Here is a 25,790-nt window from a genome sequence, read left to right as displayed (position 1 = left end):
CCTTGTAAATCATATATAGCAATAAAATAAGCTTTTTAGTATTGTAAAATTTTTCTAAAACAGCAACATATTTCAACTTACAAGTTAATTACATAATCGCAAATAGTTGTGCATAGATTCTACGTCACATTGATTCTACGGTGATAAAAGAGGAAGGTGGAAAATTTCTGTGGGTATTCAATGCGATAACTCTCTCTCTGGATTGAGTTTAATAATTCTTATATTTCTTAAGAAGTTATTAATTTCTACACATGCTTCCATTATTTTTTATCTTCAATCTACATTATCCTGAAAAATTAGTTTTACATATCCTGGCGTGCCTTCGAGCGGTACTGCACAGAAGGGACAAATCGCGATATAACCGTTTGTGCCATGTGGAATGGCTACTTTTTCCCAATATCTGCAAAAATAAAGAAAAATGACCGATAAGTGAAAAAATCGTAAGAAGATGAGTAACATACTTGAAATCAGGATTGAATAATAACTAGGTAAAATATTAAATAACAAAGTAAAAGGATTAATAGTTTTTAACTTCGTCAATTTCAAATAAATTAATTTTTAACTTTAACTAGATATTTTAAAAACACATACTAATTAACTTTTCCTTACTAAATTAAAAATTTTAAAACAACTTTATAATTGAGTTAGTTTTTTATTCATGCAACTTTTAATGTAACTAAATGAATTTTGAAATAGAGAACTTATTCGATCAATAATGTGAAAACGCAATATAAAACAATATAAACAAAGTACTTTGACGGCCAGTTAGATCTTGGTGTTGATATTTATTGTATGATTTTATATACTTTTTCAAGTTAAACTGCGCGCCGAACAAAAATTTGGTTATAAGTTGAACAAGAATTTGTAATATCACGTTTATTGAATTGCAAATCAATTTAATAATAAATGATGCTAACTCACATCTGAATGTCAAAACCCTTTTCCTTTAAAAAACTGAAAAATTTGTTATGAAAAATAACAGCTGCAGTGATCACAAGTTGGCTAAGACGCCCGTTCTGGAAAATTGGGAGGTCCCAGATTTGAACCCTGGCTAATGTGTTATTTTAGCATTATTTACTATTAAATTGATTTTCAATTTAATAAACGTGATATTACTAATTCTTGTTCAACTTGGAATAATGGTACGAGCGAAAAATCTATTCGATGTGCAGTTTGTTGAATTTGAAAAGATATATAAAATTACACAATATCAGCACTAAGATTTAACTATGATCATTAAGACACTTTGTTTATATTGTGTAAATCAATTTTATAAGCTACTAACTATAACTCAATTTCATTTAACAAATATTATGTTATCCAACTCTGTTTAAAATATGTTTGAAATTTATTTACAAGAATTAGCAACTGGCGCACAATACTAACTTGACAGTTTTTTCTGTAGCCATATGCCCACAGGGACTAAATGCATAAGTGGGCGGTCCGCAGTCTACATAAAAGGCAGGCTCTATTCCCATAGACAATTTGACTACCGCCCCTGCGACAAGGCACATGGGACATCTTCTCGTAACTTTATCCTTTTCCTGGCCCCAATCGTGATGTCCTTGTACATGACCGCATTTAAGATAAACATATGGCTGCTGCTGCGTCGAATCCGAAGCTGCTTTGCGTGGTATGACCAGTGTGTTCAAGCCCACAGGACACTGCGGCCTGCCGGCATTTATAGCATCAACTAATTCCTCTAGATCCTGCTTCGTCTGAGAAAAATACACCGTGCAATCGGTCAATGTAAACTATATATGATTTTATATCTTTATAATCTTTCTAAAGATGTGTAAATTACCGGAGACTTCGCGAGACCCTCGGCTGATCGCCAAAGTAAAGTAGCGCCACAGAGATCAATGAGAGTACCATCTTGCAGAATATTGCTCTCATCTTCGACAACATTACCCTTCTGTTGAGCGCTCCTACTTTCTCTGAGCGAGAAAACTCCACCGCCCACACTGACTTCCCGCCAGAAACCGCATTGCGCCTCACCACCGCAGAACTGACCTCGCGGATGCATTATCAGGACCCCGTTCGTCGTAAGTCCGTCGATCTCGCGATTCTCCTGCCATTTAGTTGCCTTTTCCTGTGTAAGAGTGTTTGTAATGTCCATTTTTTTCTTTGTCAAATTAGGCGTGTCAAGTCACATGATCAATCGTTGATTGTTTCGAATCTTACCCCTAAAAAAATGTTTCTTGAACTGTCGAAGCCCGCGGCATAGATCCTAGCGATTCTAGGATCCGATCGATCTGCCAAAATCCGACAAGCAAACCTGCTGATAGTGCTTTGGGCGACACGTCCTTCGTTAGCGGGCCCGCCATCGCCGCCACCCGCACATGTGTCCATCACTACGAAATCGATAGGCGACTCGGACGAACGGCCGATCTATGAATACAACAATAAATTTATATGTAGAGCGTGTAACTAAAAAAAACATGGAGTATACTATGAGATGGAGGACAAGAATCCAAGTCGAAAAGTCCCAAGTCATTTTTTTATCTGAGCTTTCTGTTCGTAGTTATACGATATTCAAATTTAGCGCCCGTCTGTAGACGGAAAGCAGAGACGGGAGAGTAGCGACTACTCTTCACTCGTGATATACTAACTCGTAATATACTCCATGTTTTTTTTAGTTACACCTTGTATATAATCTTATTCACTACATTAAATATATTAAATTCTCAACAAAATTTTCTTTTTTACGAACAACTTTAAAAGTTATAATTAATTTAAGGGGTAACGCTACTTTAAAATTTTCAAAAAATCGATTTTTTTTTGCTTAAAATATGCCTTAGGATCTTAGAAATAAGATACAAATAGTTTTATACGGAGGAAAGGTTGCTAAGAACATGTAAAAGGGATTTTGTCGGGATACTTGTGCGCTGAGCGCTTCAAAAAAACCTGTTATGAGTCAGTTCTCTGTAATGCTTGTATCCTTTGACATAGTAAAGAAATTAGTTACCTACACATGTTAAGGAATTGTAATAGCTTCACTTTACCTATAGGTAGCGACAGTTGTATAAAAAAATTTTTTTATACACTTAAATATATAACTGTTAAAGCCCTTAATTTCAATGTGCCTGTTTTTTTGTTCTTAAAAAAAATTGTCAAAATTCAGCTTTTTTTCGTACTCTAGAATGGCGTTACCCCTTAAAATACATAATTTAAGATTATAATTTTTTAGTAGTTTTGTAAAAAAAAAAGAATTCTGATGAAAGAATTCAATATATTAAATGAAGAGCTAGTGACATTTTTATTTTTAAGTTCATTTTTAAATTACTATAGTAAATGAGTGATATAATGAACATATTTATCTGATAAAAAAGATAATAAACTATGGAGAAAATTTTCTATCAGAATTTATCTTGAAGATCGTGATATATAAAAGAGTTTTGCTGTATCTTTACTAAAATTTGATTAAATTTTAGTAAAATTATACCGAACTATTTTATATTATAAAATTGTTTGATTAAATTTTACTAAAATTTATACTAGAATTTTTCAAAGTTAATGTTATCCCGCAATTCATTTTGAAAGTGAATTCAAAGAGAAAATTCTCTTCATGTAGAAATAACTACATGGTCCATAAAATAAAATTATATTTTGGGCTTACCTGAAACATATCGGTTTTTTCATCTTCTGTATATTCGACAATAACAGCTTGTGTTCTGGAGAGTGTATATGAAATCGAGTGCTGCTTTGTATTGAGGATGGCTTGCGAACTGTGAGGCGTTTTAACGATGTAATGCTTGCTACGTTTAACACCATTTGGCACGGGTCTTTTACATAATACGAATTTGCTTCTCCTTCTCCCTCTATCACCAGGTGGAAGGTAACCATTGTACCTGTGGAAAGCATCAGAGAGATTCATTAGTCACTAATCTTGCGTTTTCCTTCACGTATCTGCTTTATTTATGATGGGAATTCTTACCCAAGTATAACTAGTTCACCGTATTTCACTACTTGTTTGGGCTTTTCATGATGATAACTGTGAGATCGGTGTGGATTGCCATGTGAATGGCTGTGACTGTGTATATTGCGTGGACTGTGAGGTGCACCGACTGTCTCATTTTCTTCCACGAGCAATGGGCTCTCACTACTACCGCCGTCGGATCTAACGTAAAACACATGATATGATAAACCATTCGTACGTATACATACACAGAAAAAAATTAGTATTCGAAATCAACAATCATTGTCTCATATAAATATGTAAAATCTTTAAAGAATTTGATAATCTTAAACAGAACTTGCTTACACATGAAGAAATTTTGTATAATTTTATCAAGAAATATATAATTTATCTTTATACAATAATAATTTTCATTGAATTAAGAGAAAAAAATATCAGAAATAACAATATCTTTAAGTCAAAAAAATTACAATTTTTTAATATTATTATAACATCATAATACTCATATTGTGCTCTTTATATGATTGTTATAATAAAGAAACAAAAATATTATATTTTGCTTAAATTTAAGGCTACCAAAAAAGTTATTATATTCTTGTTTATACAGAGTATAAATTAATAAGTGTTAAATATTCCAGGGACATATTATCATCGATCACACATTTTTTAAAAATGTATATGTACGTGAGTCTAAAAACGCTTGTTTTTCGAGGAATCTTATTGTTAAATAATGGAATATCTTGAAACCAAAGCAGAGATATTTTGTATTTTATTCTCGCAAATTTCGATATAAAATCAATTGTTTCATTTAAAACCTATTACACTGTTTCACAGTAAAATTCCTTTTCTTTTAGAAACTAAGCATTTTTAAACCCATGTTTAGATGATTTTTTTAAATGTTTGATTGATGAAAATACATTCCTAGAATATTTGACATATATTTATATTCTGTATGAAACACTATTAATTTGACATTAATTTTTTTCTGTATAAGGTGATTCCCTCCCCCTACATACACACACACCCTACCACTTTTTCTTAAAGAATTTTGATAAATAGATTCTGTATTGAATTTAAAAATCGATTTTTTTAACTATGCCAAAGTTTTGTTGAAAATACATTAACTACAAATATTTTTCGATATTAAGTTTCAATAGTAATCAAATTCGATTTCTGTTAAAGAATTAAAATTAATTAAAATTATAGTTTTTAACCTTTCAATTCTCATACTATTTTCCTAAACCAAGTCCCCAAATGATGCAAGCAATTGACTCCAACAAATTTTTTGTATATAGTTTTGTATAATGTTAAAAATTAGATTGGATGAATGCAAAAATTAGTGCCCGATGTATCATTAAAACTCTAGTAGTAATTTAGTATATAAAATTTGTTATTAATAATGTAAACGCAGTTTTCTATAATTTTTTCTGATAGCATCCGGATACCTCGATCATAAAACGATTTTGCGTTGAAAAAGAAAGTAATATGGTTTTTGATGATTTCCAAATGATGTGCAAATTTTTTGCCATTCAAATCGTTTTGCAATGATCGAAACAAGTAATAATCCGATGTTAAGTGCGATATCAAAAAAATAGGGTTGTAATATAATATCTCATTTCAATTTCTTTAGTTTGCACAAGGTTTGTTTTGCAGTGTACGGTTTCTTCACGAATGTAGTGGTAAAAAACAATTCTCTTACAATTAGCCAGAATTAAATGCTTCTCCTGGATTGTTATCTTTGAATTGTTTAATTGTTGACAATACTTGTCAGAATTAATCGTTTAGTCAACAGAAAACAGCTCAAAATAAATTATTTCTTTGCAATCTCACTGAACAGAGAGCATCACCGTCTTAAAATACAAATTGGCTTTTGTTTTGAATTCTGTACACTCATCTGCTGGTTTCCAAATGCGTTTGCGTTAAACATTATTGTACAAGAACCATTTTTCATCATCAGTTACAACTCGATCTGAAAAGGACTATTTAGTCGGCTAAGCAAAGAAACAGTTGCACAATCTGATTCAATTAATTCGGTTAGCAAATGTGGCACTCATATTTCGAGCTACAAAGTACTAAATCTTTCTTAAATGTCGGAATGCGATCAATCAGTTAATGTTGAATCTTTCAGCAATCTCTTCTGTTGAAATTCGTGAATTATTTTACACTAAATTACGTTATTTCATTATTTGATATATAATCAATGTTAAATGTAAGAAAAAATATTAAAACTTGAAATTCTAAGCTATTCTGTATATATAGAGCAAGCTTTTCTCTCTATATATTAAACTTATTTAATAATTATTTTAATTCTTTATTTTTTTAATATTTTTACAAGAATTTAGATTAAACTCTTTTTAAACACTAATGTCGTCTTTGTTAAGAATATATTTCAATAATCACTGTTAATATTACAAATCTAATTTGTTATATAAATTATTCAATACCGACAATGACTATCGGAATGCAACACAAGATATAAAGTACTGCATCGGAATATTTCTATTTATCACGTAATCAATGTGTTATGCTACTGAATAACCTGAATATAATCTATTGAATATTTAATAGAAAAAAAACTAAAGTAACTATCATTACACACCGAAATGAAAGCGATACAAATACTTCTCAATTCTGCACTTTTCTATAGATGTGCGATACGTACACATAACAATTAATAACATTACTATACACTTCTAATAACATCTATTGAAATCGATATGAACTTTTGCAATCACCCAATATTAAAATATAGTAAATAAATATATTAATGCGTACATACAATACAATATTATTTATTTTATTTTTATATCGATATAAAATCTTTAAAATTATAATTATAGTAACAAAACAAGTATAATTCGTGTACTGTTAATAGAGCTCGCTCCGTTTGGGAATCGAAGGATTAACACTTACTTCCAGTTTTGATGCTTAGCTTGCTGAGAAATTTAACAACAGAATTTGTAACAGAATTAATAAAATTTCTTTAAGGAAATTATTAGTTTCTGCTTTTTTAATTTTTAATACATGGCTGGAATAAAATGGTAGTGGCGGTATCACCCTATAGAATAATATGATAAACTACTGAGATGTACATATATTGTTAATTTTTTATAAAACATTCAATGTAACAGAAGAATCAATTATGCGTATGAATTTTATGAAGCCCATTTTATAAAGCAATGAGAACTTTCATTTGATTAAAATATTTGCAGGAAAAAAAAGATAAATCCTCATAGATGCAGTCATAACAGCCCTAGTTAGGAGATCGTAAGAGTAAAATGGAGGATAAATGTATAATCGTACGTGTACGTGTTGTATTGTGTTATAAAACTGTACAAGTTACACACATTCCCTGAACATTTCACTAAATCTTGCATTATTGTAGCTTTCACCAAGGAAAAGGAGATTTCATTTTGGAGATTAAAACGGGATTAATATGTTAATAACCATGGAAGCGTTGAACAGAAGGATGTCTGTAACTGGAAATTACTTTCCGATCCCAAAAGCAAAAAGTTATCAAACATGTTTAAAATTGTACAACCAAATTTTTCAGTATTTCAAATATTTTACATCGAACAATTTCTCACCAATGTAACTGAAACCAAATTCAATTTAAATTCGGAACTTACTTTCTATCTTTTCCTAGTTTTATTATGAATTTAAAAAAGAGACAGTAAGTTGAACCGAGTTTAAAGTTGAGTTACATTGATGCAAACGGGCTTTAACATTGTTAACATATTCACACAGGGATCAGTTAATTTATCGAATGAATTTCGCCTTCTTTCATATTTTGCATCGTTCAGAGATAGTAAGAAAGCCTTTTGAGTTTGCCAATTTTGCGAGTAAGAAAAGCGCTTAATATACATCACCTTGTCGCGTATATTTGTATATATACACCCAATAATCTAAGTTTCTAATTTTCTAAATAATTTAGTTCATAAAAGCGCTTATTTTCGGTTTTTGTCATAAACATGTGACAGCGCGCTTCGTGCGTTTCTAACGAACGGTGCTCCATAAGAAAATCCAAATTGCAAATCCAAATCTGAATATAAGCCGTATGCATAGAAAAGATAGATTTTTGCGGCTTACATTACGTAATTATGTAAACCGTAGGCTTACTTACCGCGAGGGGTTTGGAATGCGTTTAGTTACCGGCATCCTCCTTTCAGTGGGATTTATAGATTACTACTTCCACACATGGTACTTGAAAGGGTAACTTGGTAAGGAGTCGGGCAGTCTTAGGGATCTTCACGCGGTTGCAGACAAATCTGAGCGAATGCATTTGCACGCGGCAAGCTCTGCGAATTGGTAATTATGATCTGCAATGAGAAACATTCAATATAAAGACTCTCTTTTCTCTATTTCTGTTCGCGCAAGGTGAGTTGCCGACGCAACTTTTCGCGTATTAAAATTTTCCATTATCTAGTAAAAACACGCCCGTCTTTGCTTCGCAACTGCTATTGTTAACGAAAAGGTTTTCCATTTGTCAGGAGTTGCTAGGGTTCGAGGTTTCTTCTCTAAATTTCGGTTTTGTTATTTCTACGAAGAATTTTTTGGGAAGATAAAAATATTAGAAATATTTTTTTTTATTTCACTTCCCCAAAAATCCCTCTTAACTTTTTATCCTATCAAAAAATTTCTCGCACGTAAGAAAATAATCAATAGCTAATACACATTTCTTTGTTATATTGCTGAAAGTTGGCTATGAGCGTACTTTAGCACGAGTAGCTAAGGAAGTGGTAACTACATTCTCCTCAATATCTTACCGATGCACTTGCCGGCGCACGTGAAACCGAGCATTCGATTCGCAATTGTATGCAGCCAACAGATGGACGCGGTGAAATACTTCTGTATTTCTCATAAGTAAAGAATCACACACAGAATAAAAGGCGTTATGAGATTTTTCACTTGCTCGAAGTAAGATTTGGTTTTATGGAAAGTTTCCTCGAAGTCAAATCCTCAAAATTGAACAAGACGAAAATAAATAAAATGTATTTTGTAGAATTTTGTTTATTTCTAAAAATTAACGCAAGAACTTGATATTTTTCTTAGGAAAGATTCAATAGCATCGAAGTCTATATCTCAGTTATAAAAGATTATAATCTCATTACAAATATGATTAGTTTAGAAAAGAATGTAGCAAAATAGATTCAGCTAAATATCATTTGATTCTATTAGCGAATATCTTTTTTCTATATTTTATTTGCTAACATAAAATGAATTTCGATACCAATGACATTAATTATCTCTATTTTAAAAACATATTATTTTAGCTTCGTTAACTAATTTTTTCTTTGCGTGTGTGATAATAAAATCCAAATTTAAGAGAAAATTTGGCAATTCTGTTCGCTTCAAGGCTCCAAGTATCTTAACTCTCGCTACTATTACCAGATTCCATGGTTTTTTTTTAAGTTTATTCCAATGGTAAAATCGGTCTCTTGGGAAAAACCTAGGAAAAAATCGATAAAACCGATCTTTTTTATTAAAATGCTAAAAATGGAAAAGAATAAAAGGACATTGTAAATTAATTGAAAGTTTTTTCCAATTGCAGCTTTATCCAAAATAAAATTCGTAATAGATCAGACGATACAGAGATCGACGTAACAACTAAATTAGTCTTTTTTTTTGTTAAAAAAATGTTGAATAGTAAATACGAAACAGATCTATATAATAAAAATATTTAGTACTTATTTATTATTATGTTATTATATTTTTTTCATTAAACTAAAATTTCATATAAACTAAAATTAAATTTAGTAAGCTACATTTATAGCTGCAAAGTTTTTATTAAAATGTATTTCACAAATTATTTCACAAAAAATTTAAAAAAAGTTTATTATTATAAGGTTTCATCATTATGACTTCATTACTGGTTATTGGTTCGTTTCATTTTTCTTTAAACTGTGATTAGTGATTAATGATTTTAACTAATTAGAGCAAAAATATCCTTTTGCATAAAACTATGTAAATATATTTTAGTATCATGCATCAATAAATTTTATAGTTTGTGCTAGTTTATTCCATTGGCTAACTTCCATTGTAAAAATTGAAATTTATTATTTATGATTTTTCCATTCACTAGTATTTTCCAACCAACTCTGATATGTTATCATTCCTATAATGTTACATAATTTTATACTTTAGCAAGCAAGAGTACGATAATACAAAAATGAAGTTAGTTAATTATAATGCGTGTAAAAATTTTTTCTACTGTGACGCTGATGTCTCTCATTTATTTCTAAATGTAATCGGATCTTTTACAGTAATGCGAATTGTATGGGTATATTTCTATCGAACCATCCTCAACTTTTCTCTGTAGACACCTACAAACAAATGGGCCGTCATGACTGCTCTTACAATAACTAATAATTTTAGACGTGTATACATGAATGAAAATGCCATGTAATATCATAGACTACGTTTACACGACATGATTTACGCTGAAGTTATAACATCGATACCTATTATAAAACTAGCCAATCGTAAGTATTCCTCTAAAGAATGGAATGACTGTAATTGGCCAGTTTCATAACTATGTGTATTACTAAAATCGATTAATGATGACGTGTAATTGTTTTATTCAAATCAAAATAAAGTTCAAAAATAATTTGTGAAATTAAAGAGATCCTAAAGTAAATTATCGACATTTTTTTATTAGATAAATTAAATTTACAGAATTCTTTTACACAATTAATATTAAGGTATATTAATATATATCAAGTAATATGTTAAACAATTTTTTTCGTTATTTATTGGCCCTAGACGCTCAATATTACTGCACACAATATTATTGATCGTTTGGAGTTTATACTGAGTTTGTTTTGCATTGTTTAGAGGAGGAATATTGCACAATATTGAACGTCCAACGATCAACTTTTGCCCTCTTCATTTTTGTAAAGATTTTAATTGTGTAAAAGAATTTGGAACTCTCTCTGTAAAGTCAATTCAAAGGTTTTCTAATAAATGTTAGTTATTTGTTTTATGATCTCCCTGGGGGAAGAATTAAAAATACCGACAATTACACATTTTTTAAATGTTATTTTCGTTTTTATGCTCAAGTTAAATATCCCACCTTTTATTCCTGTGTATATTTTAAACGTGTAAAAAAAGGGTTTTCAATTCTCTCTTTCTCTCTCTTAGAGTCAATTAAAAGAATTGTGCATCCTACATTGTCGATAATGCCATCAATTTAAGATCTCTTTAAGAATGTTAAGCTTCTCACACATAACCATTTGCTAGCATGCTGCTAAAAATGTGTACACAGAAAAGCCCATTTAGAAATTCCCTTCGACACATTAACAGTTGTACGTACATATAACGTAACGAAGGATTACATGAAACGTAAATTCTTTTGCAATGACAATAAAAATTTTTGAACGGGGCAATATTTCAAAAAAACTAGTTCATTTGATTAATTTAGAAAAGCAACGGTTTTATGGGAATTCCTCGCGCATTCCCATGTATTCTTTTATTTAATAACAGGTACGAGTTACTCACGACAGAGATTCAAAATGTACAGTCATGCCGCGACGAGGTAACTTTCGGTTTCAACAATAGCGAACAATTAACGTCCGTGCGAGAGAGTCATTACAAAGAATAAGTGTCAGCAGATATTCCAACTACGATCAAAATATGCTTATCACGTGCAGAATAAATACATGTCTTTCGCAACCACTTGAACAGTGCCGTACTACATTACATTGTTGACGATGACCTAAAAAGCTATATATTTCGCCCGTTATACTCGCACAATCAAGAATGAAGCGACTCGCGCCGATAGTCGCGCTGTCCGCGAGCCTTCGCCAGAATTTCCTTAGGATTACGTTGCCATCGGACAACGAGATCGGTATGGGTTTTATTCGAGTTTGAATTTTCTTGCAACAACTGTAAAAACTAGTTTTTTTTTGTCTACTTTGAGATTAAAAAAAATTTTTTTTTCACATGGTCACGAGATTGGAAATTGAATCTGTCAAAATTACGATGGTTCTTGTTTATTTCGATGAGTTTTGCATTCAGTAGCGATGGGATGAAATATTTTACACAAGTACATAGAAAAAAAATTATTATTATTAAATCAAAAGTAATATATTCTATATTTAACAGTCATTGTTTCACGTGTAAGTAAGAATATAAAATCGAACCCGAAAAACAGGGTTGGCAGGAAAAGTTCAGTGAGTGGAAGAAACCAAGATAAATTTCGGATTTTACTGTCCTGGATTCTATCCCATAAATTAGCAAAACTGTAGAAGTGACTAGTGAATACTAAAATATATTTGTGCTTTATATAGAAAAGAATATTTTTGCTGTAATTAATAAATCATACATAACACGAATCAATAATACTGTGGCAGAACATCTTATAATAAAATCTTTTTAAATTAATATATACACATGTGATATACCGTTTTTAGAATATAGAGCATAAATACTGAAGAGATATAAGAGATAAAAATAGTATATTTTACATTCAATTTTGACATAATGAGCAAAACAGTAATAGTATTGAAAATTTTTACCAATCAGATACATCTAATTCGTATTTGCCACTTAACATTTTATAATAAAAAAGAAATTTATTTGTAACGTAAATTCCTACTCTATTACGAATTTTGTTTGAAATAAAATTTGAACTGGCAACATTTTCTATATTGACGCTGAACTCGTTGGACCACGATCTAAATGCGCAACAAAATTATTAATGAAATCTTCGGGCAAGTTATTTTTATATAATGCTTTCCACCACGTTGTGACATTCATATTTCTAGCTGTTTTGATAAAAAATGATTTCAATAACAATTCAGCTTCTGCTTGAAAAATTATAATGATAAAAAATTGGGCGATAATTTTATTATATAATACAATTTCTTGTTTTAAATTCTATTCTGTTGATAACATGTAACAGAAACGTATTGTTCGTAAAATATTAGTAAGTGCAAAAATTCCGCGACTGAAACAGCATCTTCAAAAGTATTAAAAGATTATAAAACAATAATTCAACGGATTAAGATAAATCAGAAGATTTAGAAGAAGAATCAGAAGATAAAGAGGAAGTTTAAGTTTTTTGACAGTCTTTTCCGGAAAATACCAGGTTCTTGCCACTGACATGGACATAAAAAAAAAAAAAAAAAAATGTATGTGTGGAATTTTGCCAACCCTGCTAAAAAATCAGCAAATCTTGTAATGTTCGAATTGGAAGGGTCCCGTTAGCGTACAGTGCCGTAGCATACATTCACTAAAATCAACCATTGCCTAGAAATTTTTTAGTATACTATCAATCAAAAAATTTCATATTAAATTAGCTAATCAGCAATGTCCGGTTCACCCTTCATTTCTTTACTAGAAATTAAGTTTATTAGATTTTATTAAAGTACTATTATAATTTTTTAAGAAATGTATTCAACAATTTTATTCGTAGACTCCAAATATAATAAGTACTACTAAAAGATTCGTGTTTACAAAAAACTATTTACAAGTACATTTCAAATCTTCGCATGTATTTGTTCTAAAATTTAAAAATAATTAGTTGGAATCGATTACTTCGCAAGTACAATGTATGAAATATTATTTCTTACGAATATTACTTAAATCCTTTAATACAGAAAAATAGAATATTCTTATTTTGAGAATATCTTTATTTTTAAAATGTAAATATTGAAATAAGATAAGCATTAAATAGATGTAATTTGTTTACATAAAAAATTTTATGTGCGCGCGCATGTGTATGTGTGTGTATAGTGAGGAAAAAATTACTAAATTTTAATAAATATTTATTCGAACAGTACTAATAAAATATTTACTAAATGTAAATATACATATTGAGTACAAGAATCAATAATTAAACTTTTTTAATATTTTTTTTTCTTATAGAGTAAATATTTAATACTGTAAAGAAATATTTTATTAGTACTATTCGAATAAATATTTATTAAAATTCAGGTTTATTTTTTCTTTCAGTACGTATATATAGTTTTATTAAAAGAAATATATTTTCAAAATTATTCCGTAATAATTTTAAAAGACACAAAAATATAAAAGACAAAAAATATCTTCAAATAAAGAATAATAAATTTTTTTAATATTATTATTATCAAACAATCATATTGTGCACTTTAGATGATTATTATAATATAATAAAAATAAAAATAATATGTTACTAAAATTTAAGATTCTTTAAAAAAGATTTTTATTATAAGATTTTTATAAGAAGAATTTTATATTCTTACTTATATATGAAACAATGATTGTTAAATAGAAATAAATATATTAGCTCAAAGATATTTTGGCTTTATAATACCAGCTAAAAGTTATCGAAATTTGAAAAGTTGAAGATAGATTTATTCTTTCCTTTTCTAATCAATAACAAAAAATTTTAATTTACCCGAATTTTAGCCCTAAAACTAGCTGTAAGGAAAAATACAATGAAAAATTTATAATGATTTATACAGCGAAAATTTCGTTATTTTACGGTTAAATAACTTTTAAACGAAGTAGTCCCAAATAAATTTTTATATGAATATTTATTATTTCATTAGAATATAAAAGATAAATTGTATTAGCATATATAAAAAATTCGATTTAACATTATGCTACTTTACATCAAATATGCAAGTAAGTACTACAAAACAATTTTATATAAGAAACAAGAGTAAACAAAAAATTAAATAACTTTTCGAATAGAGAATTAAGCTAAAATTTTACAAAGATATTCAAACATATTAATAGAATTATGAAATTTAACATTTTTTCTAACATTTTAAGACGTGATATATATAGTACATTCTTAATTCGATACTAATTTTTTTTCTATATATAGAAAATAAAACTTGATTACTGGATTTGATTTTTAAATACTGGATTAGAATAAAAGTTCGTAGCAACATATGTAGTTAAATAAATCTATGTATAAACATCTAAACATGTAATTTAAAATTTCGCTTAATAAACTTTTGTTCCAGCACAATACATGTTGAATATTGATTCCATATCTACACTTTCCTAGGCCTCCAAAACAGTGCGAGCACGAGCTATTCTCGCGAAAGAGGAGAAAGGTAAGGTCGTGACGAAGAGGAATGAAGTGCAACGAGCGTGACTGACGAGGACAGCTTTCAAAATATCAGGCGAGCCTGGCAGAACCTAAGCTTTGCTCGGACGATGATAGCATCGCACACCTCCTCGCGAGACACTGCGCAGCGGCGCAGTGAATCGAAACAATAAAATCAGTGAACATGGTCTAAAAAAATAAGATCGTGGTTTTTCTTCTCAAACTATGAAAAATGTACTTTAGAATGATTAAACTAAAATAATTAAACTAAAATCACATCGATTAAAATATTTTTATTGATACTTTCTTCGTCATCGTTTAAACAGTGTTATAATTTTAAAATTACTAATGAGACATTGCTCCTCTTTGTCTTGAAATTATACAGGCGTATAATGTTCGCTTTTACCATTTTTTTTCCAGCTCTTATTCTTCACAATTTTATTTAAAAAAGAAAATTCTTTGGCAAACACGAATAATACGACAGATTGATAAAATCAAATTAACGAACAAAATCCTTTTATCATATTGGTTGTTTTTTTAGAATTATCACGGAAGTTCCTGAATGATAATAATCGCTGGCTTTAACAATCTTTAAGAAGGTAATCTGATATGAAACAAAATGACTCTGAGTATCAGCTTCTTTATTAAGAACGTCGTCGAATTCATGGACTATGAATTCATAATCTTAAAACAATCTTCGTCAAATAACATGATTTTCAATGAGATTATCTTGAGAAGTATTATCTCGAGAACAATTATGAGTACCAGCCATTGTCTGCTTATTCACGTTCAATTTGACACATTTAACAGTTGCATATATATATATATATATATATATATATATATATTAGGGTGGTCCAAACAAACCGACTATTTTTTTTTTCATGTGCTTCACCAGAAATCGAAAGTATATGTTGCAAAAGTAAATTTCGTTTTTTGTTCAGATTTTTAAAAAATGTTTTAGAGGTCACTGTAGTCGTTTAAACACGAAAATCGACGTAACATAATATTTTAATTTTTTTATTATATTTTTTCATAAAATATTGATAATTATTATATTTGTGCAATTCATTTTGAATTATTATTTCGGTAAAACTTGTAACAATAGGGTGGATCATCTTAGTGATATGCAAAATTAAATTTGAAAAGAAATTGTTCAATAATTAAGAGAAATATTTTAGTTGCATTATGTATAAAATATTTAGAATGTAATTAATTCATATATATACTTACAAAAATGCACAATTATTCCTAAATTATAATGCAGAAATATTACAATATAAAATATTGCACATTCAGTATGGCAAATAAAGAATAAAACAGTTTTTTAAATAATTTTAAAATACTTATACTACAATCTTGAATTTGTGCCATTTTTTCATAAATATTGTTCAGAAATTTTATCTCAACAAAATTGCTACGTTATGGCAAATAGAGAATAAAACGGTTTTTTTAAATAATTTTAAAATATTTATACTTCAATCTTCAATTTGTGTAATTTTTTTCACAAATATCATTCAGAAATTTTATTTCAACCAAATTGCTGCATTTGATGTATCATTTTAGTACAATTATAACAAAATTTTTGTCAATTTTTGTAAATGCCATTAAACAATATTTCCATAATGTGTTTATCGGATTTAATTATATCTTAAAATATATGAAAAATATAAAGAATATTGAGCCATCGAAAAATATTAAATATATCCAGTGATTTTGATGTTTTGATCTACCGCGACGATCACGCGAACGAAAACGTCCGGAGTGCACAGTGGCGATTAGTCGAGGGTAAAAATAAAATGAAAAGGAAAGCTGTCCCATGCACGTCGTGCCAATATAGCACTACAGTCCGCGTCTTCGGGAGATAACGTTACTGCGACGCGACGGGCAGACCTCCACGAATGTATCCTGTGTGTTCGGTAAATAACACTGGCGCACACAGGTGCACGCACGTCGTTGCGTGTATGTACAATGCATATTTGTAAGTGCCGCCAACGACGCAGTATCGGTTGCAGATAGGGAAATCGCACGGTGCAGTCCGGTGCACTGCGGCACGTCGATCGGCGTGACACGATTGTCGTGCAGTTGCTATCGACCGCGCGCGGGGAAGACGATCGTCTTCCTCTCCTAGTTTTTCATTCTCTTTTATTTATCTATTTTACTTTCATTTTGGATAATTTTTCATTATTTATCACACAAACTTGCTTCTTAATTTCGTATTTTATAAGCGAGATAAATGTTAATTAGTCATTAAGCTCAAAGTATAGATGAATGTGTGTTGTTAAGAAATTTTGTAAACAAAGTTTCTCCTCTTGGCAAAATAGCCTGAAGTAAATAAAATGTTATTCTTTTCCCTCTCTATTTTCTCATTTAGCCTTTTTTGTTCTCTACTTTAGTTTCTTATTATTTATTGTAAGAAAACTTGATTCCTAATATTTATTTCCATGTTGTTTTGCGAGCGTGATAAGTGATAAAGATTAATGAGTCGTCAAGTTCAAAGTGTAGATGCGCGTTGAGAAATATTGTAAACAAAGTTTTTTTTCTTGATAAAAAAAGCTGAAGTAAAATTCTATTGCGTACTCCATATTTTGTTGTAAATATTGTAGTTTTTCTCCTTAAAAAAAAAAAAAAAAAAAAAAAAAAACTGAAATAAGTTAATTCTATTCTCTTCATTTTCTCTTCTTTTCACTTTAATTTTGTTTTCTACTTCAGTTTATTATTTATGTGTAAAATATTGGTTCCTAATAATCCTAATATTCCATATTTTGTTAGCACAGTAATAGATAATTGTTAAGTTCAAAGTATTTTGTAAATGGATGTGAGTGATTAAGAAATTTTGTAAACACTTTTTCTTCTTAGCAAAAGGCTGGAGTAAATAAAATTCTATTGCGTATTTCATATTTTGTTGTAAATATTGTAAAGTTTTTCTTCTTGACAAAAAAAACTGAAGTGAAATTCTATTCTCTTTATTTTTTTCTCTTCCTTTCACTTTAATTTTTGTTTTCTACTTCAATTTATTATTTATTATGAATAAAATATTTGTTCCTAATAATCCCAATATTTAATAATTTTGTTAGCACAGTAAGTGACAGATAATCATTAAGTTCAAAATATGTGATAGACGGATGTAAATAATTAAGAAATTTTGTAAACACCTTTTCTTCTTAGCAAAAAGCTGAAGTAAATAAAATTCTATTCTGTATTCCATATTTTGTTTGTTGATTGTGTATTGTTTGACAGCAATTCTGGAGCACTCAATAAATAACAATCTCTCTTTTATATACACATACATACACATACACACACACACACACACACATATACTCATTCTTTCAGTTTTAAGAAGGATGCAAGGATAAAACAGATGATTTACCGTATCACCATCGTGGCACTTTCCGCATTCGAGAACTACTCTGCGATTTCCGACAACGAGAACGACGACGCCGAAAGCACAATTAAGAACGTTCCTCCGTCTCTTCGCTGGGAAACGGGCACTCTTCTCTACCTTACTACTCTTCCCCCCCACCCTCTCTCTCTCTCTCTCTTTCCGACGAGAAAAGTCCACCGACCGCGAACACTGATGATATGTACGTTGATGGAACGCGCGCCGCCCTCGTTCACTGCTCCATTCTCGTCGGATCGTCGCAATCTGTCGTGTTTACTACGAGCGACGACGACGACGATGACGATGACGATCCTGAGGCAGAACGGCGACCCATGTTCACGCGTGTTACGTGACTGTCATATCGATTACCAGCACCGAATTCCGCCTCGCGACACTTTTCCGCGTCCGTCTCTCGCTTCCCGCAGCGTTGTTTCACTTCCCCTCCCGTTCGATCGTCATGCACGTTTGTTTAGCACGTCGCACGATGAAGAGACGACGACGACGACGACGACAATGACGGCAGGGGCAGCAACGGGGTCGCGGGATAGTAGCTGCGCCTCCGTCAAGCGTACGACACAAGCACGCACAAATAAACGCACGCACGCGGAACACAACACAATACAACACAACGAAACACACGCACGCACACGCAACTTTTGACGCGACTTGCTGGTGGCGAGCGCAAATGTATATATGTGTGTGGCGAATCGAAGAAACGCTTTCCCGGATTATACGCGTACGCGTCAGATCGCGGAACGCGTCGCTCGGTTGCTCGCTGGTTCCTCGGAGATGCGTGACGAGCGAGAAAATCAGATTACCGTGCTCTAGTCCGATACATTCGTATACGATGCGTGAGACGCCATGTTGCTGCGTTCAGCTAAAGCCTATTGCACAATGAAAAGCATAGGCTGCATAGGTAACAGAAATAGGGAATAATGGCTGCGATCCCGCTTGACGATACAAATGTTTCGAGGCGTTTCATCGACCAATCGAAACAAAGAATTTTATGAATTGTTCAATTAAAGAATACTTGGAAACGTCTGTAGCATCGTAGCCAACAATAAACAATAGTTTTCAACCAATCAGAGGTTTCCAAATATATCTGCGAACCAATCAGAAGTTTTTGCCACGGTCCACTTCGGTCCACTTCGGTCCAAACGTTTCCGACTTGATTCTGAAACGTTTCATTAATTAATCAACCACAAAAAGTTTTACGAATTGATCAATTCAAGAATAGTCTGAAGCGTCAGTGTTCATAGTCAATTCTTGTAATGTTTTCAAGTGCAGTGGATTTTAGCCCTAACCGAACCAGATTTATTAATGGCATCATTATGCCATATGCTGAAATCATACTGTGAGAACTTAAAATAGAGTATGTGACGTCATCAATTCACCATAAACCAAGTTAAAGTTAGTTCATAATAGCCGTAAGAAATTAACCAATCATGGTCAATTTATAAAAGACGACAATGATTGGTGAATTTCTTACGGTAACGGCTATTATAAACCAATCCTTAGCAGTTATTGCCTGCATAAACCAACCTTAATAGGTTTTCTACAATAAGCTATTAGTCGGTATTATAAGTCATAAGCCATAAAAATTGCCCAATCATAATCAAATGTGAAGAGAATATTCGACTGTGATTGGTCAATTTTTATGGCTTATGATTCATGATACCAACTAATAGCTTATTGTAGAAAGACTATTAAGCTTGGTTTATGCAGATCGTAACTTTAAGAAATTGACCAATCATAGTCGATTATTCTTCTATAAATCGATTATGATTGGCTAATTTCTTCCCTACTCCGGCATAAGTTAGCGCTTATTGCCTGCATAAACCAACCTTTATAGACTTTCTACAACAAGCTATTAGTCGGTATCATAAGTCATAAGCCATAAAAATTGACCAATCACAGTCAAATGTGAAGAGAATATTCGACTGTGATTGATCAATTCTTATGGCTTATGACTTATGATATCGACTAATAGCTTATTGTAGAAAGCCTATTAAGGTTACATACCATGGGTCTAGTTTAAACAAAGAATAATGTATATTTCAAAAATTATTAAAAATAGTAGAATAATAATAAAAATTATCACAAAGTTTAATAAGATTAATTTCGATTTTGTTAATTTTGCGGGATAAATTTAAAAAAAATATTTAACAAGACATTTTAATATTAGTGCTATTAGTAGGTTTATAGTTTAGAAATATTAAATATAATATCGTCTAATAAGAGAAATCAACTTTGTGATTTCTTGAATATTATAAAATTATAATAGATAATCGTGTAGCATTAAGATAACATATCATGCTTACCTGCTGGCAATTTTTATGGCCCGTATCGCTATCTGACTCACTCACTAAAAATACAAGCCGGAACTGCAATCCATCTCAGATATCGGCACCAAATTAATTAACAGCGACCTAGCGTTCGGATGTTCGTTATCGATCCTCAAGGCGCTTGTAAATCAATCGAACGCATCGAGTATCAGATAGATCTATCCCTCTCTAGAGTATCAAAAATTATTGAAAATAATAGAATTGAAATTTAAAAAAAATTCTAAAAGAGGCGTTACTATGCTTTATTAGAACCAGAACATATATTAGAGTGAGTAAAATAAACCGAGCGATTGCAACTAAAAATTATAGGCAAAAATAGGAAGATATCAAAATTTAATTAATAAAAATTTATCTTTTAAATATTTGCATGTTATTAAATTCTTTACAGTTTTTCAAAGGGGGGGGGGGAGGGTTTAGATGTTAGTCAGCATTAAAATTATTAGATTAATTTAATAAAAAACATGATATTGCTAATTTTTTTATTCAATCTAAAAGCTGTTAGTAGTAAGGGAGAATTCACATCTTGATAGAAAAACAGAAAGCAGAAAAGCAGAAAGCCAATCAGAACTTGCGCTGGTAATACATTTGCAGATTGCAGAAAAACAAAATGTACATACTATTTACAGCGCGAACTCATCAGATTGGCCTTTGCTCTTCTGCTTTTTGTTTTTCTGTCAAGGTGTGAATTCTCCCTAACGGCGCGCAGTTTGGTTGAATATGAGAAAGTATATAAAATCACATGAATAAATATAAAGCTAAGATTTAGTTACGACCGTGGAAGACCTCTTTGTTTAAATTTGTGTTGTTACATTATCGGTCGAATATCTTTCTACTTTATTTGAATTTTGTTATTTTATCTTTATTTTTCTTTAAGTTTCTTATGTTTTGCGTCACAATACATTTTTATTTTTATGTCGCAACTTACGCCATCGACAATTTTTTTACAATAATTTTTCGACCATCTTTGGTCATTTTTATTTCAAATTACAAAATTTATATTACATTAATTATTTGTATTTTTTAAATTATATATTTCTATATTACATATTTTATATTTTATATGTTTATATTATACATTTATAAAATATTTTTTTTTTATAAATAATTAAAATGTCTGCTCAAAATTCTTTTATAAATAACTACTACAGAATCGCTGTTTAAGATTGCTGTTTAATGTGACGTAGCTTTGACCAGAGAGGAACTTGAGAAGTATACGGCAGCTTTTTTCCTATAACGTAGAGTCCTATATAAAGAGAGAAGCGACATTGATGTCCGAAGCTCTGATTGGTAATCTGATTGATACTTGATTGGCTAAGCGAGCAGCCATATTGTGACCACAGCTGTTTGTAGAATGATACGAATGGTGTTTGATGACGTTAAGCGGTCCCAAAATGGCGGTGGAGGACTCAATTGGATACTGAAGGTTGTGGTGGGGGTTCGATGTCGCTTCTCTCTTTATATAGGACTCTACTATACGCTTTGAAACTCTCGTATGTATGTACCAAGGTCCGTGGATTGGCGTTGGAGGGGAAGGAAGGTCGTTGCATCCACTTCAACGATGTGGAACGAAAATGGCGGCGGCCATACTTTTACTGCACACTCGCTCACTCACACAACTAATAGCTGTAGTACCTTACTATCTACGTACATACACTAACACTGACTCGCTGTCTCGAAAATGGCGGCTATGCAACGACCTTCCTTCCCCTCCAACGCCAATCCACGGACCTTGGTATGTACACTAGCGACGCAGATCCATTTAGGCCAGAATGGGAATTACATGTCACATCCATTTGCGACTCGCCGTTAAAAACAGTGTGGATGTTAGCATGGACAACAACTCACATCCATTTCTCGTGAAATGGATGTGGGTTGTCCACGCTAACATCCATTTTGCTCTTGACAAAAGCTGAAGCGTGTCCGCGTGTTGCATCCACAATAGGGCTCGAGAATGTGCACAAATGGTTAATTACGTGTACGTTCGCATAATTTTTTATTTATTATAGTCTGAATTATTTTGATTAACACTAATATTAATGCACATCAATATTATATGTTTATGCCCATATATTTTGCATATTCATATTTTTACTTAAAAAAAATATTTAATAGTAACAGAGAGAATTTGATTCTTTAATAAAAAAGCATTTTATTTTACGTAGTACTTTAAAAATAATTTTAAGATTGCATCATATAATAAAGAAAAGAAAATGTCTTTCTACCATAGACTTAGGAAACTATAGACCGAGCACAAACTGCTATCTAGAGTCCTATATAGGCCTAGTTTACACCGAGCACTTGATACGCGTACTAACTCGTAACTTTCTATTAATTTATCTTACTTTCGACAATGCGTGTATACATAATACATATATTTAATTATCTCGATTCATATTATATCAACTTAATATACTATTCATTAAATTTATTATCAAAATTAAGATAATTTAATAGAAAATTACTAGTTAGTACGCGTATCAAATGCTCGGTGTAAACTAGTCGTTTGTTTTCTGTTTCTGAACTCCCTGAATTACATGCACTTAAAATGAAATAGATATACGAGGTGTGTTCAAAAAGTATCGCGAATTTTGAATTTTCGCGGGTTACGTATATTCGAATTTCGATCTTTTTGTGGCGTTATGTTGGTACTCATGTCTCTCACTTATGCCGGCAAGCTCGGCCATTTTGAATGTTCACTTAATTGTTGACAGCTGCTTTGCTTGCACGTGTTTTGGATCGTCTTCGATTTTTACCTATTCAAAAAAATGGATCAAAGAACCTGTATCAAATTTTGTGTGAAAAACGAAATTAAGTGCGCGGATGCATTCCGAATGTTGACTGTGGCATACGGAGAAGCTACCTTGGACCGAAGCAACGTTTATCGGTGGTACAAAATGTTCTCAGAAGGCCGAGAAGATGTGAACGACGAAGAGCGTGCCGGACGCCCGAGCACTTCAACAACAGACGAAAAAATTAATGAAGTGGAGAAAATGGTATTGGCTAATCGTCGAATCACCGTTAGAGAAGTTGCTGAGGACCTAAACATATCGATTGGCTCGTGCCATTCGATTTTTATCAATGATTTGGGCATGAGACGGGTCGCCGCGAAATTCGTACCAAAATTGCTCAATTGCGACCAAAAACAGCATCGCATGAACATTGCTAATGAGATGTTGGACTCTGTCCGCGACGACCCAAATTTGCTCCAGAGGGTCATAACTGGTGACGAATCGTGGGTTTATGGTTATGACGTGGAAACCAAAGCTCAATCATCTCAATGGAAGCTGCCGCACGAACCAAGACCGAAAAAAGCGCGCCAAGTTCGGTCGAATGTGAAAGTTTTGCTGACAGTTTTCTTCGATTGCAGGGGCGTGGTGCATCATGAGTTCTTGCCACAGGGTAGAACGGTCAATAAGGAATATTACCTGCAAGTTATGCGCAATTTGCGCGAAGCAATCCGCCAGAAACGCCCGGATTTGTGGAAGAACAAAAATTGGCTTTTGCACCACGATAACGCCCCTGCTCACACATCGTTGCTTGTGCGCGACTTTTTGGCCAAAAACAACACACTAATGATGCCGCAGCCACCGTATTCCCCAGATCTGGCCCCCTGTGACTTTTTCTTGTTCCCTAAACTGAAGAGGCTCATGAAAGGACGACGTTACGCTACGCTTGACGAGATAAAGACGGCATCGAAGGAGGAGCTGAACAAGATAAAAAAAAATGATTTTTTGAAGTGCTTCGAAGATTGGAAAAACCGTTGGCACAAGTGTATAATATCTCATGGGGATTACTTTGAAGGGGACAAAATAGATATTCATGAATAAATAAATAATTTTTGAAAAAACACAAAATTCGCGATACTTTTTGAACACACCTCGTATATTTGAAAGTAGTGAAAGCAAGAAGGAACGTTTCGTGCAGTCTAGTGCAGGAATAGAAAACAAGCCTTAAGGTTGGGTTATGCTGACCGTAAAGGGCCTCGCACATGAAATGCATAACATAACATAAGCACAACATAAAACCGACGGACCAATAAAAATGTTATGTAAATCAATATGGCGACTTTGTACTGAATGCCCATCGGTCTTATGTTGTGCTTATGTTATGTTATGCATTTCATGTGCGAGGCCCTTAACCGTTAACTTTTGCCGGAATCTATAAAAAATTGACCAATCATAGTCGATTATTCTTCTATAAGTCGATTATGATTGGTCAATTTCTTACAGATTCCGGGATAAATTAGCGGTTACGGCCTGGATAAACCAACCTTTAGGACATAAAGAGAGAAGCGACATCGAACCCACATCACAACCTTCAGTATTCAATTGAGTCCTTCACCACCATTTTGGGACCGCTCTAACGTCATCAAACACCATTCGTATCATTCTGCAAACAGCTGTGGTCACAATATGGCTGCTCGCTTAGCCAATCAAGTATCAATCAGATTACCAATCAGAGCTTCGGACATCAATGTCGCTTCTCTCTTTATATAGGAGTCTACTGCTATCTTAGCGGGGATTCACACCTTGGTGGAAAAGCAGAAAGCAGAAAGCAGAGAGCCAATTAAAACTTGCGCTGGTAGTATATAGTTTCAATATTTTGCTACAGACTGTACCTGCTTACTACCAGCGCGAGTTCTGATTGGCTTTCTGCTTTCTGCTTTCTGCTTTTCCGCCAAGGTGTGAATTCTCCCTTAGACAAGAGAGGGTGTGATAATCAACGTAAGGGGAAAAACGCTCGTAGCTTATGGGCCAAAGGACAAATTCGGTTAGACTCAGAAATATGTGGCACGTTTACACATACGTGAAGTCGAGTTTGTCCCTTATTTTCCCTTACCGCGTTTATCACTATCCCCGCAAGCTTACGCTCGGGGTATACTTTCCAATAAATATACCAATAAATATACCACCTTTTTATTTTTACAAAATTTTTTATTATTGAAATGTCTTCAAATATTATATTTTTGAGAAAATTAGCTTTTTTAATTTTAATGCAACTCTTTCTCTCTCTCTCTCTCTTTCTTTTTTTTCTTTTAGCATGATTAATTTATTTTTTAAACCTCCGATTTCTTCTCTGGTGAGATAAAGACAAACAATA

The 25,790-nt window shown here is 32.0% G+C and overlaps 1 protein-coding gene and 1 long non-coding RNA gene across 6 annotated transcripts; one reads left to right on the top strand and one right to left on the bottom strand.

The window, feature by feature from the left end:
- Nucleotides 1-202: 202 nt before the first annotated feature.
- LOC105202866 (protein pellino) lies at nt 203-19,226 on the bottom strand. 5 transcript variants are annotated; one of them, XM_011171549.3, is made up of 8 exons: nt 18,334-19,225; nt 8,043-8,238; nt 3,938-4,120; nt 3,620-3,851; nt 2,185-2,391; nt 1,805-2,092; nt 1,387-1,718; nt 203-400 (listed from the first exon to the last, which is right to left on the bottom strand). In XM_011171549.3, exons 2-8 carry the CDS (start codon nt 8,075-8,077, stop codon nt 274-276), a joined length of 1,404 nt encoding a protein of 467 aa, XP_011169851.1. In that variant the 5' UTR covers nt 8,078-8,238; nt 18,334-19,225; the 3' UTR covers nt 203-273. The 5 variants fall into 5 exon arrangements, with proteins under 5 accessions (XP_011169851.1, XP_039302975.1, XP_039302976.1 ...); XM_039447041.1 differs by lacking the exon at nt 18,334-19,225 and adding an exon at nt 8,686-9,045; XM_039447042.1 differs by lacking the exon at nt 3,938-4,120 and having other exon boundaries at nt 18,334-19,226.
- On the top strand, nt 11,672-15,233 carry LOC120357187. Its single transcript, XR_005574363.1, has 2 exons — nt 11,672-11,765; nt 14,919-15,233. It is a non-coding gene; the product is annotated as an uncharacterized LOC120357187 (long non-coding RNA).
- Nucleotides 19,227-25,790: the final 6,564 nt, after the last annotated feature.

The sequence above is a fragment of the Solenopsis invicta genome, chromosome 3 (assembly GCF_016802725.1).
Source record: "Solenopsis invicta isolate M01_SB chromosome 3, UNIL_Sinv_3.0, whole genome shotgun sequence".
NCBI lineage: Eukaryota > Metazoa > Arthropoda > Insecta > Hymenoptera > Formicidae > Solenopsis > Solenopsis invicta.
This window is presented reverse-complemented; position numbering and strand designations above follow the sequence as displayed.